Source organism: Neomonachus schauinslandi, chromosome 14 (assembly GCF_002201575.2).
Source record: "Neomonachus schauinslandi chromosome 14, ASM220157v2, whole genome shotgun sequence".
Classification (NCBI taxonomy): Eukaryota; Metazoa; Chordata; class Mammalia; order Carnivora; family Phocidae; genus Neomonachus; species Neomonachus schauinslandi.
Genome location: NC_058416.1, coordinates 31,169,304 through 31,183,159, shown reverse-complemented (window position 1 = coordinate 31,183,159; position 13,856 = coordinate 31,169,304). Strand labels below are relative to the sequence as shown.

At 38.4% G+C, this 13,856-nt stretch overlaps 1 protein-coding gene across 1 annotated transcript in view; it reads left to right on the top strand.

The window, feature by feature from the left end:
- Window positions 1-5,137: 5,137 nt before the first annotated feature.
- The window catches only part of PIK3C3 (phosphatidylinositol 3-kinase catalytic subunit type 3), a 143,065-nt gene continuing 134,346 nt past the window's right edge, over window positions 5,138-13,856 (top strand). Inside the window, exons 1-3 of the mRNA XM_021686322.2 lie at window positions 5,138-5,335; window positions 8,758-8,946; window positions 13,203-13,346. Coding sequence (XP_021541997.1) covers window positions 5,268-5,335; window positions 8,758-8,946; window positions 13,203-13,346 — 401 coding nt within the window. The 5' untranslated portion in view covers window positions 5,138-5,267. The remainder of the gene's footprint in view (window positions 5,336-8,757; window positions 8,947-13,202; window positions 13,347-13,856) is intronic.

Genomic DNA, 13,856 nt, shown 5'->3' with positions numbered 1-13,856 from the left:
CAGCATCTCTGTCCTGTGGAGCTTGCTGAAGCACAAGTAAAGAATGAACACAGATCAGAATTGCAGATCAAACATAATGTGAGCTGAGAATGCACTCACTGCAATGGGTTTCCTAACAACAGTGAATTCTCAGGAATATCTAAAGTCATTGTCATCCCACAATATCCACAGAACAAATGAAATAAAGCTCTTTGTGCCCCAGATCTTACAGGACAGGCACATGATGACATAGGGAACACACACCGAGGGATGCCCGTGTTGGCACTGCATGCAGATGGGGAATACCATTTTCTCCCTGGTGAGACTGGAGGGGCCAATGTCTAATATAAAGCGTGGTGTGGTTCGTGACACATTTTAAGCACTCAGTAAATATTTATTACATAGATGGACGACCCGCAAAGATGCTAAGTGGACCAAAATCTCCTCCCTCCATGGAGTTAATCTGTAATAAATCAAGATGTTTACCTGAGAAGATAATCTACAGAGAGGCAGAGGGATCAACGGCGGCGCCAAATAACTAACACTGAGGATGCTAAAGATACTTCCGTTAATAGTTTAGTTTCTGTTGCAAAACGTGAGTTCAGGAATTGTTATGGAATATTTCTTTATAGTTTGGTAAACATATCATGCCTTTTGGAGTCAGACCCACTTAGCTCTGCAATGTATTAAGTTATTCATTATATACAAATCACTTCATCTACCTTATTGTTACTTTTCTGTAAAATAGGGTAATAGCACCTACTTATTTAATTTGTTGAACTACATAAATAAAATAATACACATGAAATTGCCTAACCTGTTACCTGACATATAGTCATTTTTCAAATGCTAGTTTCTTCCCTACTTGGCTTATACAACATCTGCCCTGTGTCAGGAACTGATGTAGAATGTAGTGCTGAATAAAATATACACAACTCTTCCCATGCAGAGCTTGTAGCCTAGTCAGGGAGACAACCATTAACCAAATTATTATGATAGAAACTCTTGAAAATGCTGTGAAAGAAGAATGCAAAGAGGGATAGATTTTTGAGTGAGATGACTTACTCACTGTTTGGAAGGAAGGTGAGGCCAGAGGAGGTTTCTCTCTGAGGAAACCAGCTTAGGCTTGCAGTGCAAAGATCTAACAGAAGTTCCTTTGGCAGAAGTTGGGGAAGAGGGAGGAGACTCTTCCAGGATCTAGTATGATTTTGTAAAAGCCCAGAGTTGATGGGGCTTAGATTTTATTTATTTGAGAGAGAGAGAGACCCCAAGAGCGAGCATGAGTGGGGGGAGGGGCAGAGGGAAAGGGAGCAAGAATCTCAAGCAGACTCCTCATCCAGTGCAGAGCCCAACATCGAGCAGGGGCTCGACTTCATGACCCCAAGATCATGACCTGAGCCAAAACCAAGAGTCAGGCACTCAACCAACTGAGCTACCCAGGTGCCCCCCAAATTTTTTAAAATCTTGACTCAAAAGATTATAAATAACAGGGGCGCCTGGGTGGCTCAGTCGTTAAGCGTCTGCCTTTGACTCAAGTCATGATCCCAGGGTCCTGGGATCGAGCCCCGCATCGGGCTCCCTGCTCGGCAGGGGGCCTGCTTCTCCTTCTCCCACTCCCCCTGCTTGTGTTCCCTCTCTCGCTGTGTCTCTGTCAAATAAATAAATAAAATCTTTTTTAAAAAAGATTATAAATAACAATCAGATATTTCTCACACTGTTTTTTAGTTCTCCTTTCCAAGGTCTGTATAAGAGATCACTCTCATATTAGTGAGAAAGATGAAGTGACACAGAGCTTCCCCTACAACAATGTTCCGTGGGCATGACCTAATCATACTTCCTAGAGGAGACAGGACTCTATTCCTCATTTATAACTGAGATTCTTGATAGGGATATCATTCAGCTACAAGTTTTCTTTTCTCAATTGTAATACAGAAAGAGGAGCTTCTTCTATTACATAACAGAAATATTACAAAGGCACACACATGCAAGATATATGTTTATTATTTCCCAGAATACCTCATGCTTTTGATTTTTTCCCCCTTTTGTAGCAGATAGAAATTACCTTCTTGAATGGAACTTTTCAGGCCTTGTGGGTTCCTGCTCAGGATCACTAGCAGACTTTCTCGAAGTCCATCATTTTCCACATTGTAACTTGGTAACAGGCCAAGAGTTTTGGCTTATGAGGTAGGAGTTTTCAAGTTTCTTGACACTATTTGTTCTATCATGTAATTAGGTTCTAAAACACTTGGAGTAAATGGAAAACTTGTTAAAGGCATTTTTTTAAACTGAAGAAAAGGGATTAATTATGTCATTTTAATCTCACGATTTCATAATCATTTCTTTTTTAAAATGAAAGTTTTATTTTTTTTTATTTTTAAAAGATTTTATTTATCTATTTGAGAGTGAGAGAACAAGAGAGAGCAGGAACAGTGGGGAGGGGAAGAAGGGAGAAGCAGAGTCTCTGCTGGGCAGGGAGCCCAACATGGGGCTCAATCCCAGGACCCCAAGATCATGACCCGAGCCAAAGGCAGATGCTTAACCAACAGAGCCACCCAGGCATCCCATAGTTATTTCTCTCTTGATAGAAGCTTAATAACAAATGCTTGTTTTTTTAAGCTGTAAGTGCAATTTTTTATCACAAGCCAAAAAGAAGAAATTGGGTGACAGGAACTGATGAAAACACACCCGAGTCTTGGGCAACTTGACGGAATGAACAAGTATCATTAAAATCTGTTATTTGAATAATTAAACATGAGATTGAAAAAGATGGCAAAAGAAACACAAAATCCAAACTACAACTGCAGAGGTGAATTAAATAGAGGCCCAAGTAGCCATGAAGTAGCCTACCATACAAAGAAAACACCTATGCATAAAAAGTATTTCCCTACAGACAGGCAGTTGGCAATGCTCTATAGAACTGTGGATTCTTGAAACAAAAATTGTGTTCCATAGTTATTAAGTGTTATATTTATGAGTTGTGGAAGATCACATGGGAAAAAATATCACTCTTTTCCTTTCAGAGTGTGATGCCTAAGGCTTCCATTTCCTCCTTGAACATGGCCTTGTGAACTGGACTGTGATATACAGATCTACTAACCAACACCTTCCCAATTCAAGGTGGGTCTAGGAAAGGCACTGCCAGTTTTGGCTTCTGTGACTTATACCATGCTTCCATGACCTACCAAAATCCTCTTCCTTAACTGGTGCATTAGTTTTTGTTGTTGTTGTTGTTGTTGTTATTGTTGCATTAATGTCTTTAACAATTACAGTCCAGTCCTCTAAGATTTCGCTATAATCAATTTTTAATGTATTTTTTCTTGATGGTTATCTTTAAAAAGTTAATATAGGTCTATCCTGGGTTCTATGAATGAAGATCTTAGAACTAAGTACTGACACTTCATTTTTATGCCTTTATCAGTGTTGTGTTTGTAACTGTGTTGGGTTCAATTTGTATTATTTTTAACTGTCGTGAGCTAAGGAGAAATGGACAGGGATAGGCTTAAGGCAAAAAAAAAAAGTGCTTTGGGGGGCCAAGTAAAAGCCAAATGCCATATGTTACTTATACTCATGAAGATTTCATAGTAATTTGAATAAAAAAGGAGGCAAGAAAATTGTATTACTATGTGGTATAAAGCAGTACAGACATGGTGAATTTCAAAGAATCAGTCCTGTAACAGGAGTCAATGCATGTTGTAGGCAGTAGTTTCAGCAAAAAGACTATTATACTAAGGTTGTTAATTTGAAGTTTTTTATATTTAATTTGTAAAATTAAAAAGTAATTTATAAGAATTTTAAATTACATATATGTATGTATACATATGGAGTTTTACTTAGGTCTGTACATTAAATAACATTATAATAAAAGTAATTTAAGTCAGCACTGGGATCAGAGAATTTGTCTTTCATAAACTGTCACTATTTTATTCAATTTTGATAAACCTGTTTTACATCAAACCTCACACCCATTGCTGGAATTATCCCATAGACAGGGCACTTGTAACTATTTGTTTTACTATTGGACAGCTCTGATGACTAGAAAGTTTAATTTTTATTGTTTGCTGATATTACATTTCCTTTAAGTTCCAATCATTGGTAGTAGTTACATTTAAGAACATATCAATTCTGTTCTCTCTTTTGTGGGAACTTTAAGTTATGGGAGGATAACTATCATGTTTTTTCCAGAGTCTTGCTTTCACAAATATTTTTGAGAACTTACTTTGGCCAAAACATTGTGCATAAGCCATGTTTTGCCTTTCCAGCTTAAACAGCTACACTCCTTCTAACCTTTCCTCGAAACTTATTTTCCCCCTAATTACTGTAATTTATACAAACTCTAGCCATGTCCTTGTCACAATGTGGCACCGAAAAATAAACATATACAAAATGGAGAATTTTATTCAATTTCACCAATAATAAAGATAGGAATTATTAAACTCAACAATGTATTAAGCACTAATGGAGGCAGGTACAGAAGTAAATGGCACACTATTCTTGCCTTCCAAGAGTTTTGAATCTAGTTGAAAATAAAGATCATGAGTTTAGATAATATTAAATTATAAAAATAAGCATTGTAGGAGTTCAGATGATTCAGAAAACTGAGTTCTAGATCTTTACTGGATGTTTCTATGTTCTAACTAGGGTTGTCTTGATAACTGCATTGGGTCTGAATATTACCAGTGTAAACAAGTACCAAATGCTTTGCCCAAAGTAGCATAAATATCGGTAGAGCCAAAATGGAACCCAGGTTTCTTGGTTCCTTGTCTAGTCCTTTCTCCACTCTTTACAGCACAGAGTAAATCTTTCCTTGAGATAGCAAATTAGTGATTAAATCTGCAATTTTCCGGAAGGCCACTGGAAATAAAACTTGGCAAAATTCTAATTCTTGTGACTGCTGCTGTTTAGCTTGCAACCAGTGAAGACTGAGTCGAATTTTCTTTTGATTTTTAGGAACAGCTCAGGCTCAAACGACAGCTTTACTTAAAAAAAAAAAAAAAAAAAAGCCCTCTTAAGACAGGAAAAACACAGGAAGCCTGGAATGTAACCAGATGGGCTGTATTTCCGGAATCCTACCCTTAAGCAATATGTTGGGCTCCTTTTGCACATGCGCAGAAGGAAAAGTTGGGCGGGGAGTTCCGCTGCGTCGGGTCGCGCTCCGGGCAGGGATTGGTGGCACCAAGCGTGAGAGGCGGAACCGGAACCGCCTGTGTTGTGAGGCTCAGCCTGTTCGCTCCCGAGGACTTTCCAGCGCTTTGGTTCTAGCAGTTGGTGCGGGTTTTGCAGAGGGTGCCATGGGGGAAGCGGAGAAGTTTCACTACATCTACAGTTGTGACCTGGACATCAACGTGCAGCTTAAGATGTAAGATAATCGGGACAGTGATTGGGATTGCTGTGACTTAGGGACGCTGAGACAGGGGGGAGAAGATGGTTATTAATTAGCCTGAAGGCGGTCCTGGGGGTGGCTGGGAGGGCTGTAGCCAGCGAAGCGGAGGAGAACCGGAGCATAGACAGGGGGGGCCTTGTGAAAGGATTGAGGACTAGGTCTCTGGGAGAAGGATAGCAGTAGGAATATGCCCTTAAGTCCCACGGTGTTTTACTTTCTTCAAAGCATTTTGCTGCTGACAGCAACCTTTTGAAGGTTTTTACATTTTACAGATTAAGAAGTCAAGTCTCAGTAAAGTTGCCCTCTTGCCATTAATAGTTGGAAGATCTTTACTTTAGAACAGGCTGGCAGGTGGAATGGAGGCTACAGATATTATGGAGAGCTGATCTGGTAGTTGAGAATAAGATGAGTACATGGATACAGTATTAGAATCACGGGAGCTGATGGAAGCTTAGGTTGAATCTTGGGACAGTGTGGCTTTGTTTACCCAGGGAAGTTGGGAGTCAGTCAAAGATGAGGGTGCCAGTTGGAAAGGGACCAGAAGATGAGAGGAAAGGCCTTGCAGGAAGATCTTGGAGCATCACAGTTGAAGTAAAGGACAAGAGCATGACATCTTGAGATGAGATTAATGGACTGGAGATTGGGGATGGGTAGGACTGAGTTGGAAATTATGTCCATTTTAAGGCAGTCTTATAGAAGTGTTTTCATATGTGAAAGCTATCACAGATTATGAATCATATCATCATTCATAATATATTTAGTCAATATTCATCTAATGTGCCTCTGGCAGAGGGTTGCATACATGCAGTGAATACATTTTCTCAGTTGTCAGATGCATCTTTAAAGGATTGTTTTTATTTTCAGAAGTTACTTACTTCAGACTCTGACAAATCTTTTACTATCCATTTTGTGGTGATAGTAAAAATAGTATTTCAACAACTGAACTATACTTTTGTAAAATAATTTACACACCCATTTCAGAAAATTTCTACAGCATGTGGCACTAGATGCTTATATAGGACTGTATTACTGTCATTTGGTAAAGGGCTCTCCTTCAGTTTCATTCCTCTCAGTATTTCTTGGACATACGAATGATTTTTTTTTTTGAAACTTTAGAACCTTAGAAGGAAAGAAGAAAAGTAAAAAACACTGGTCTGTCATTAACACACACACACACACACACACACACACACACACACACATTGGGTATTTTGAGGCAAAGTTAAAGCGTAAATTAGAAGTTTGGCAAAATTCAGTACTTAACCATCTTTTAGCTTCTGAGACTGCCATTGTTGATCACTGGGGGCAGGAAGTATCAACTTAGAATCATATAATGAGAGGGGCGCCTGGGTGGCTCAGATGGTTAAGCATCTGCCTTCAGCTCAGGTCATGATCTCCAGGTCCTGGGATCGAGCCCCATGTCGGGCTCCCAACTCAGCTGGGAGTCTGCCTCTCCCTCTCCCTCTGCCTCTTCCCCTGCTTGTGCTCTCTCTGTCTCTCTCTCTGAAATGAATAAATAAAATCTTTAAAGAAAGAAAAGAATCATATAATGAGAGAATAATGAATTCTTTAATTCAGTTTATTCTCCCCAGGCTTTTAGTTTATTGTGACAGTTTTAATAACAAGTTGCACTTTGATGTCTCTTTTCTTACACCGTAACCAGATATCAAACTTCCTGCAAGACATGGTCACTTTGGATGTGCCGAAGCAACTTGTCTGAGACTGGTACATCATTAGCCTACCCCTCTGATTCTGATCTTCCTGTATTGTGTCACTTATTTTGGTGATTGTTGGCATCATTCATCGAGTTGGTTAAGACAGGAAACTTTGAGTTCTGCACACACCCCTCTCTTACCTTCTTTGTTTAATCATTTACAAATTTTCTTGAATCTACCTTCATATCTTTGATCCATGCCCCCTTTTTTACCCCACAACCCTGGCCTTAGTCTACCTTTTTCCTTTTTAATGTGGACTGAAAGTCTTCTAACTGCTTTCAGTCCTTCCTCTCCATTATGTTTTATACTCCTGCCAAAAGTACAAATCTGATTACATTACTCTCACTTCAAATAATTTAACAGATTTTTGAATGTTCACTTTGTGTCAGGCACTGTACTGAATATGGTGGCTACTAGCTTCATTTTCTACCTACTTTTCATTCTCATCTTTAGCTTCTTTACCCCATGAGCTTTATGCTTTAGCTATACCAAACAACTTGTAGTTTCCCAACACATACCTTCTTGCTTCTTTGCATCTGCATATAGTATTCTTTTCGTCTGGGACGACTCCCTACTGTTTTGGCTCTCATCACCCATATATTGTTTGGGCTCATTTCAGGCATCTATCTGGGATACTAAGCTCTTGGCTCCCAAGCAAGTTTACATGCTCCTGAGACATTTTGGTATGTCTTTCTGTAGTAAGAAGGAAGGACATTAGCTTTGGCTTCTTTATTATTATTATTATTTTTTTTTATTTTATTTATTTATTTTAGAGAGAGAGAGCACAAGCAGGGGAAGGGGCAGAGGAAGAAGCAGGCTCCCCACTGAGCAGGGAGCCCGACATGGGGCTTGATCCCAGGACCCTGAGATCATGACCTGAGCCAAAGGCAGACTTCTAACCGAGCCACCCAGGCGCCCCACTTTGGCCTCTTTTGCCAGCTCTGTTACTTATTTTGTTATCTTGAATAATGACCTTGATCACTGAGTGTCTGCTTCATTATTTATAAAATGAGAAAAGGGTGAAAAGTAAGAAAGAGTACATAAAATCCCTGGCACAATATTTGACATAATCTCGATGTCCAAGCAATGTTCTTACCTCTTTTTTTAATGTGTTGTACATATCTTTTATGACTTATAACATTGTATTTTTTAATTTAAAGAACTGATCAGATAATATATCTACATAGTAACAAAATTGAAAGAGTAATAGAAAACATTCAGTTAAAAGTAAGTGGAAGATTAAAAAATAAGTGGAAACAAAGACAACATTTTCTTGTAATGCTGTATTGTTTATCTTATCTTTCATTTTTGGTCCTCTGTGCCTGGTACAGTGAATGTATGTTGAATGAATACATGAATAAGTGCTCAGCTTGAAATTAATAAAGGGAAACTAAGGCCTGGAAAGCTGGTGATGTCTAGAAGGTAGATTAAGAGTTGGTGACAGGATTTAAAATTAAGTAAAAGCCTAAAATAGAGAAATATGTTGGTGAAGATTGGAAGGATCTTAGGTATGTTGGGACTTTAAGAGACCTTTATTAGATGTAAAAGTGACTTTAATTTTATATACAAGGAAATGTTGAGGTAGCAGAAGGTTACTGTGATACAACCATAAACTGTTCTTAGTATTTTTTGTGTATATGCTTAAAAAAATATGTCTAAACATTATTGTTCTTATGCCTCCAGAGGAAGTTTGGAAGGGAAGAGAGAACAGAAGAGTTACAAAGCTGTTCTAGAAGACCCAATGTTGAAGTTTTCAGGACTGTACCAAGAGACATGCTCTGACCTTTATGTTACTTGTCAAGTTTTTGCAGAAGGGAAGCCTCTGGCCTTGCCAGTGAGAACATCCTACAAAGCATTTAGTACAAGATGGAAGTAAGTTGTTGTCTTGCATATGGTGGGTTTCAGACTATTCTCCCATTTCTTTATAGGTGTTGTATGATTTGGTAGGCATTACAGAGGAAATTTTTTAAAAAATTGTATTTAATACCTATAAACATTGATCCAGTAGTTTGTTTGTTTGTTTATTTATTTATTTACTTAAGGTTTTATTTATTTATTTGACAGAGACACATCTAGAGAGGGAACATAAGCAGGGGGAGTGGGAGAGGGAGAAGAAGGCTCCCCGCAGAGCAGGGAGCCCAATGTGGGGCTCGATCTCAGGACCCTGGGATCATGACCTGAGCCAAAGGCAGATGCTTTACGACAGCCACCCAGGCGCCCCGATCCAGTAGTTTAAAGCAGCGACCTACCCAGATGGGATAAAGTATTATATATAGTAGTATTGTAAGTACTATTTAGGTAGAAGTGAATTTATGTTTGTATTCAGTATATTGACATATTTTTATAAGAACTTGACTGATGCACAAAATGACCCAAACCAAAAATACACGTGTAACATCTTTACATTTTCTACCACTCTATGCCCTGAACACGTGAATATTTCTGGATAATCTGAAATGTTGTCCAGCTTGATATTTGGTGCTCAGATTTGATGAAATCTCTCAGACAACAGAAATATCTGTTGTCATCTGTTATGATCAGATTTTTATTATTATTTTAAATATGAAAATAACTTTTTTCCTTAAAGTTCATGGTTTATTGAGCATGGTACATTAGCAAACTGTTGTTGGGATGCAAGGTAAATATAATGAACATGAAGTTCCTGTTTTTCCAGAACACTTTTGTGGGTCCTGAATTTAAAGTCTTGTCTCTTTTTTTTTTAGATTTTATTTAGTTATTTGACAGAGAGAGAGACAGCAAGAGAGGGAACACAAGCAGGGAGAGTGGGAGAGGGAGAAGCAGGCCTCCCTCCGAGCAGGGAGCCCGATGTGGGACTCGATCCCAGGAGCCCGGGATCATGACTTGAGCCGAAGGCAGACTCTTAACGACTGAGCCACCCAGGCGCCCAGTCTTGTCCCTTCTTATTTGATAGATTATGTGGCACAGTTTTGTTGTTCCTTCAGTGACTGTTATTGAGCACCCTGGGAGGCTCAATGCAGGATACACAGGTTGTGTGCCTCTAAAGGGAAGAACTTACGCCCACAGTGTTAATGAAGACAAGGTGTGACCGATGGATTACCAGGTTGTGTTGTTGAGTGTACAACCCTGTGTTTACCAGGTGTGGTCTAGTAGGCTGGAAAGGATTTTTCAGAGAGCAGAATCCTGAGCCCTAGTGATCTGGCTACATTGAAACCAACTATTTTAATGGTGTAATTTCTTTAGTAGTCTTTTTGTGGATAGCTATAAACACATACAAACACACCCAAGTACACACACACACACACACACACTTGTTATTTTGGAAAATTTCAAACCTGTAATAGAGAGAATAATATAATGAACTTCCAAGGCCCCGTCACCTAGCTTCGGTAATTACTAACTCAAAGCCAATTGTGTTTCATCTATCCCCATAGTTATTTTGAAGCAGATTCCAAATATGATACCATTTTTAACTGTGTTTCTGTATATTTTTTAAAGAAAACTGTAGTACCATAATAACATCTAAAACAATGGACCAAGATTCCTTAATTGTATTGGGATTTTTCTTAGAAGTTTTTTTTTTGTTTTTAAGATTTTATTTATTTGTCGGGGTGGGGGAAGAGTGAGTGTGCACAAGCAGGGGGAGTGGCAGGCAGAGGGAGAAGAAGCAGACTGCCTGCTGAGCGGGGAACCTGATGCGGGACTCAATCCCAGGACCCTGGGATCCTGACCTGAGCCGAAGGCAGACGCTTAACTACCTGAGCCACCCAGGCATCCCGGTATTGGGTTTTTAAAACTGGAATCAGGAAATCTGTACAAACCTGAAATTGTCTGCAGAATTTTGTATCTTGTGCATTTTTACAGGGACAGAACTCAAAGCTTTTGTTAGATTTTTTGAGGTGGTTTGTGACTTCAAAAAAGACTTAAAACTATAAATTTAGATCTAGACTGTCAACATTTATGGTGAATTCCACCTTTCTTGTAAGGGAAATTGTATGTATAGTGGTTTTGTTCCATGCCTTGGCAATAAAGAAAATTAGAAAAAAAGCAAATTCCCAGTTACAGGGGGCAGGGGGTGCAGAGGGATAAAGAGAAGCAGATTCCCTGCGAGTAGGGAGCCCAACTAGGGGCTCCATCCCAGGACTCTGGGATCATGACCTGAGCCCAAGGCAGACACTTAACTGACTGAGCCACCCAGGTGCCAGGTGGATTTAGCTCAGTGAGAGTTGCGGGTGTGGGGAAGGGATGATGCATGGGGAGGGAGAGAACAATATGATGTTCAGAATTCACAGCTTTTTGATGTCTGATCAGATCTTTCCATAATTTCCAGAATATCTAAGGTAGTTTTGAAACTATTTTATAGCTGCAGATTCATTTTCTTCGAAAGAACTCTTCTGCAAAAGTCTGGTATAAAGCAAGTTAAAGTATAGTTACTTGATTTTAAAAAGGTGTGGGGGCCATGGTTTTGGATGGCAGAAGGTTTGAGGCAGATGATTGCTTGATCATAAGCATTGTCTTCTAGGCAAAGGACAGAATATAGAGGTAAGAATTTTCATAGTTCATTTTAGATATTGTTACAGATTTTTCTAACTTTAGCTTGTGTTAATTGATCTCTGTTTTTTTTCCTTGTCACAAGATGAAACTGCTTAGTATTTACCTTTTCAATTTGGCCCACTGTGTGGATAATAATTAAATAAATTTACTTATTTCCTCAAGCTTATCTGTAGTGGAGAATGTCTTTTTTGAGCATACAATTTATTTTTTTTAAGAACTTGATAGAAGAAAAGGATTTAATGACTTTGATTCTCCTTTAAATTGGTAGTCATGTCTAATTTTCCTATAGGTCCTTGAATTTATATGATGGATATAAATGATTTGTCCTTTAAGTTTTTGAAAATTCTGTTCAATTTCTTACAATGCAGTTGTATTTGACCTAGACTGGGATATGACCCTTGGATAATAATTTTGAGTAAACAATAATTTTGAGGAAACAGAGAGAAACAGTTCTCTGTGTCTGCTGGGTATTACTTTGTGTATTGTTTGCATAGTTTTCTTTTGGGATTTTAAAAGCCATCTGTTGTTTAAGGGAGTTGAAATTATCAAATAGATTCAGTGCGAAGTTTGAATGCAGAAGAAAATTTGCAGAGATGAATAGAGAATTTAAAAGAAGAGCTGTGCTGTCATGACTAAATTATTAAGAACAAAGATTCCTTAGTGAAGTGATATATACAAATATGCTTTAGAAGCATAAAAAAACTGATAGCTAAGCCTTATCAATATTAATGAAATAACTCGAAGAACAGAAAAATCTCACGTTAAAAATTGTCACGTCTGTCCAAAGCAGTCTGATAACTTCTTCATGTTATGAGGGTAGTGGATAGTCTACTTTGACCTCTAAGGTTTTGGTTGTTGTTTTCTGCTTTGTTGAGGTACTGTTGTATATTATAGGACAATATTATCCATTGCAGCTTTTTGAATAATTCTGAGTTTTTTTCTCTTTATAATATAAAACTGTGTTCTGGAGAAAGCTTATAGATAATCACAGTTTGGTTCAAAACAAGTTTGGTTCTGATAGGTTTGTGTTTTCCCAGATTTTTATTAGCCATTATTATATTCCTTGTGTCTTAGTGATACTGTCTGAATTTCTTTTCTTTCTTTTTTTCTTTTAAAGATTTTATTTATTTATTTATTTGAGTGAGAGAAAGAAAGAGAGAGAGAGCGAGAGCACGAGCGGGGCAGGGAGGGAGAGGCAGAGGGAGCAGGAGAAGCAGGCTCCCCGCTGAGCAGGGAGCCCGACGTGGGGCTCGATCTCAGGACCCTGGGATCATGACCTGAGCTGAAGGCAGACACTTAACCCACTGAGCCACCCAGGCGCCTCCTGAATTTCTTGATTAAAGAATTTACCAGTGTTAATTTCTGTAAGCTTGGTTTTTCAAAAATTTTTTTCATGTGTTCTATATTTAAACTTGAGGTTGCCTACATCAAAATTAAGGTAAGTGCCACATTTTTTGTAGTATTAACCTAATCTTTTGGGACATTTTCTCTGGGCAGATCTTATATGGTTTGTTAATTTAAAAGGAAGTTTATATACACACACACACACACATTTTATTTCCTTAGTGTTGTTTTTGTTGACTTTGTTCCCATAGCTGGAATGAATGGCTGAAACTTCCGGTAAAGTACCCTGACCTGCCCAGGAATGCCCAGGTGGCCCTCACAGTATGGGATGTGTATGGACCAGGGAAGGCAGTGCCTGTGGGAGGAACAACAGTTTCACTCTTTGGAAAATATGGGTAAGCATTTTTGTCTTCTCTATAGGAGTGTTGGGAGAGCTTTTCTTTTTGGGAGAGCTTGAATAGTTTATACCCAGTCTGATTCTGTCTGTCGTAGGAAGTGAAAACCTATGTGGTACATATGATTCCTTCATTCTTGAGACTGAATTTGACACATATTTCCTATGGGATATGCAGATAGATTAATTAAGAAACTTACTGTTAGTGATTGGTAATGTGATTTCTATTTAAAAATAGTCATTAGAAACTAGAATCTTGCTAGAAAAAGCAAGATGGCCCTTTGATGTATACTGTAACTTCATTGTTAATAGAATTTTTTTTGCTTTCTCAAAATAGTGACAGGACAGTAAGTGGGGTTTGAAAGCACAAATTTGCTAATAATGATTATAATAGAAAGTTGTCAACTCAGTTTTTAAAAATTTACAGATAATAGAAGCTAACTGTAAAAAAACCAAAAGCATAATCCTGAAGGGTATTTTTTCTCTTTCCCAGAAGAATCACTACTTTTAG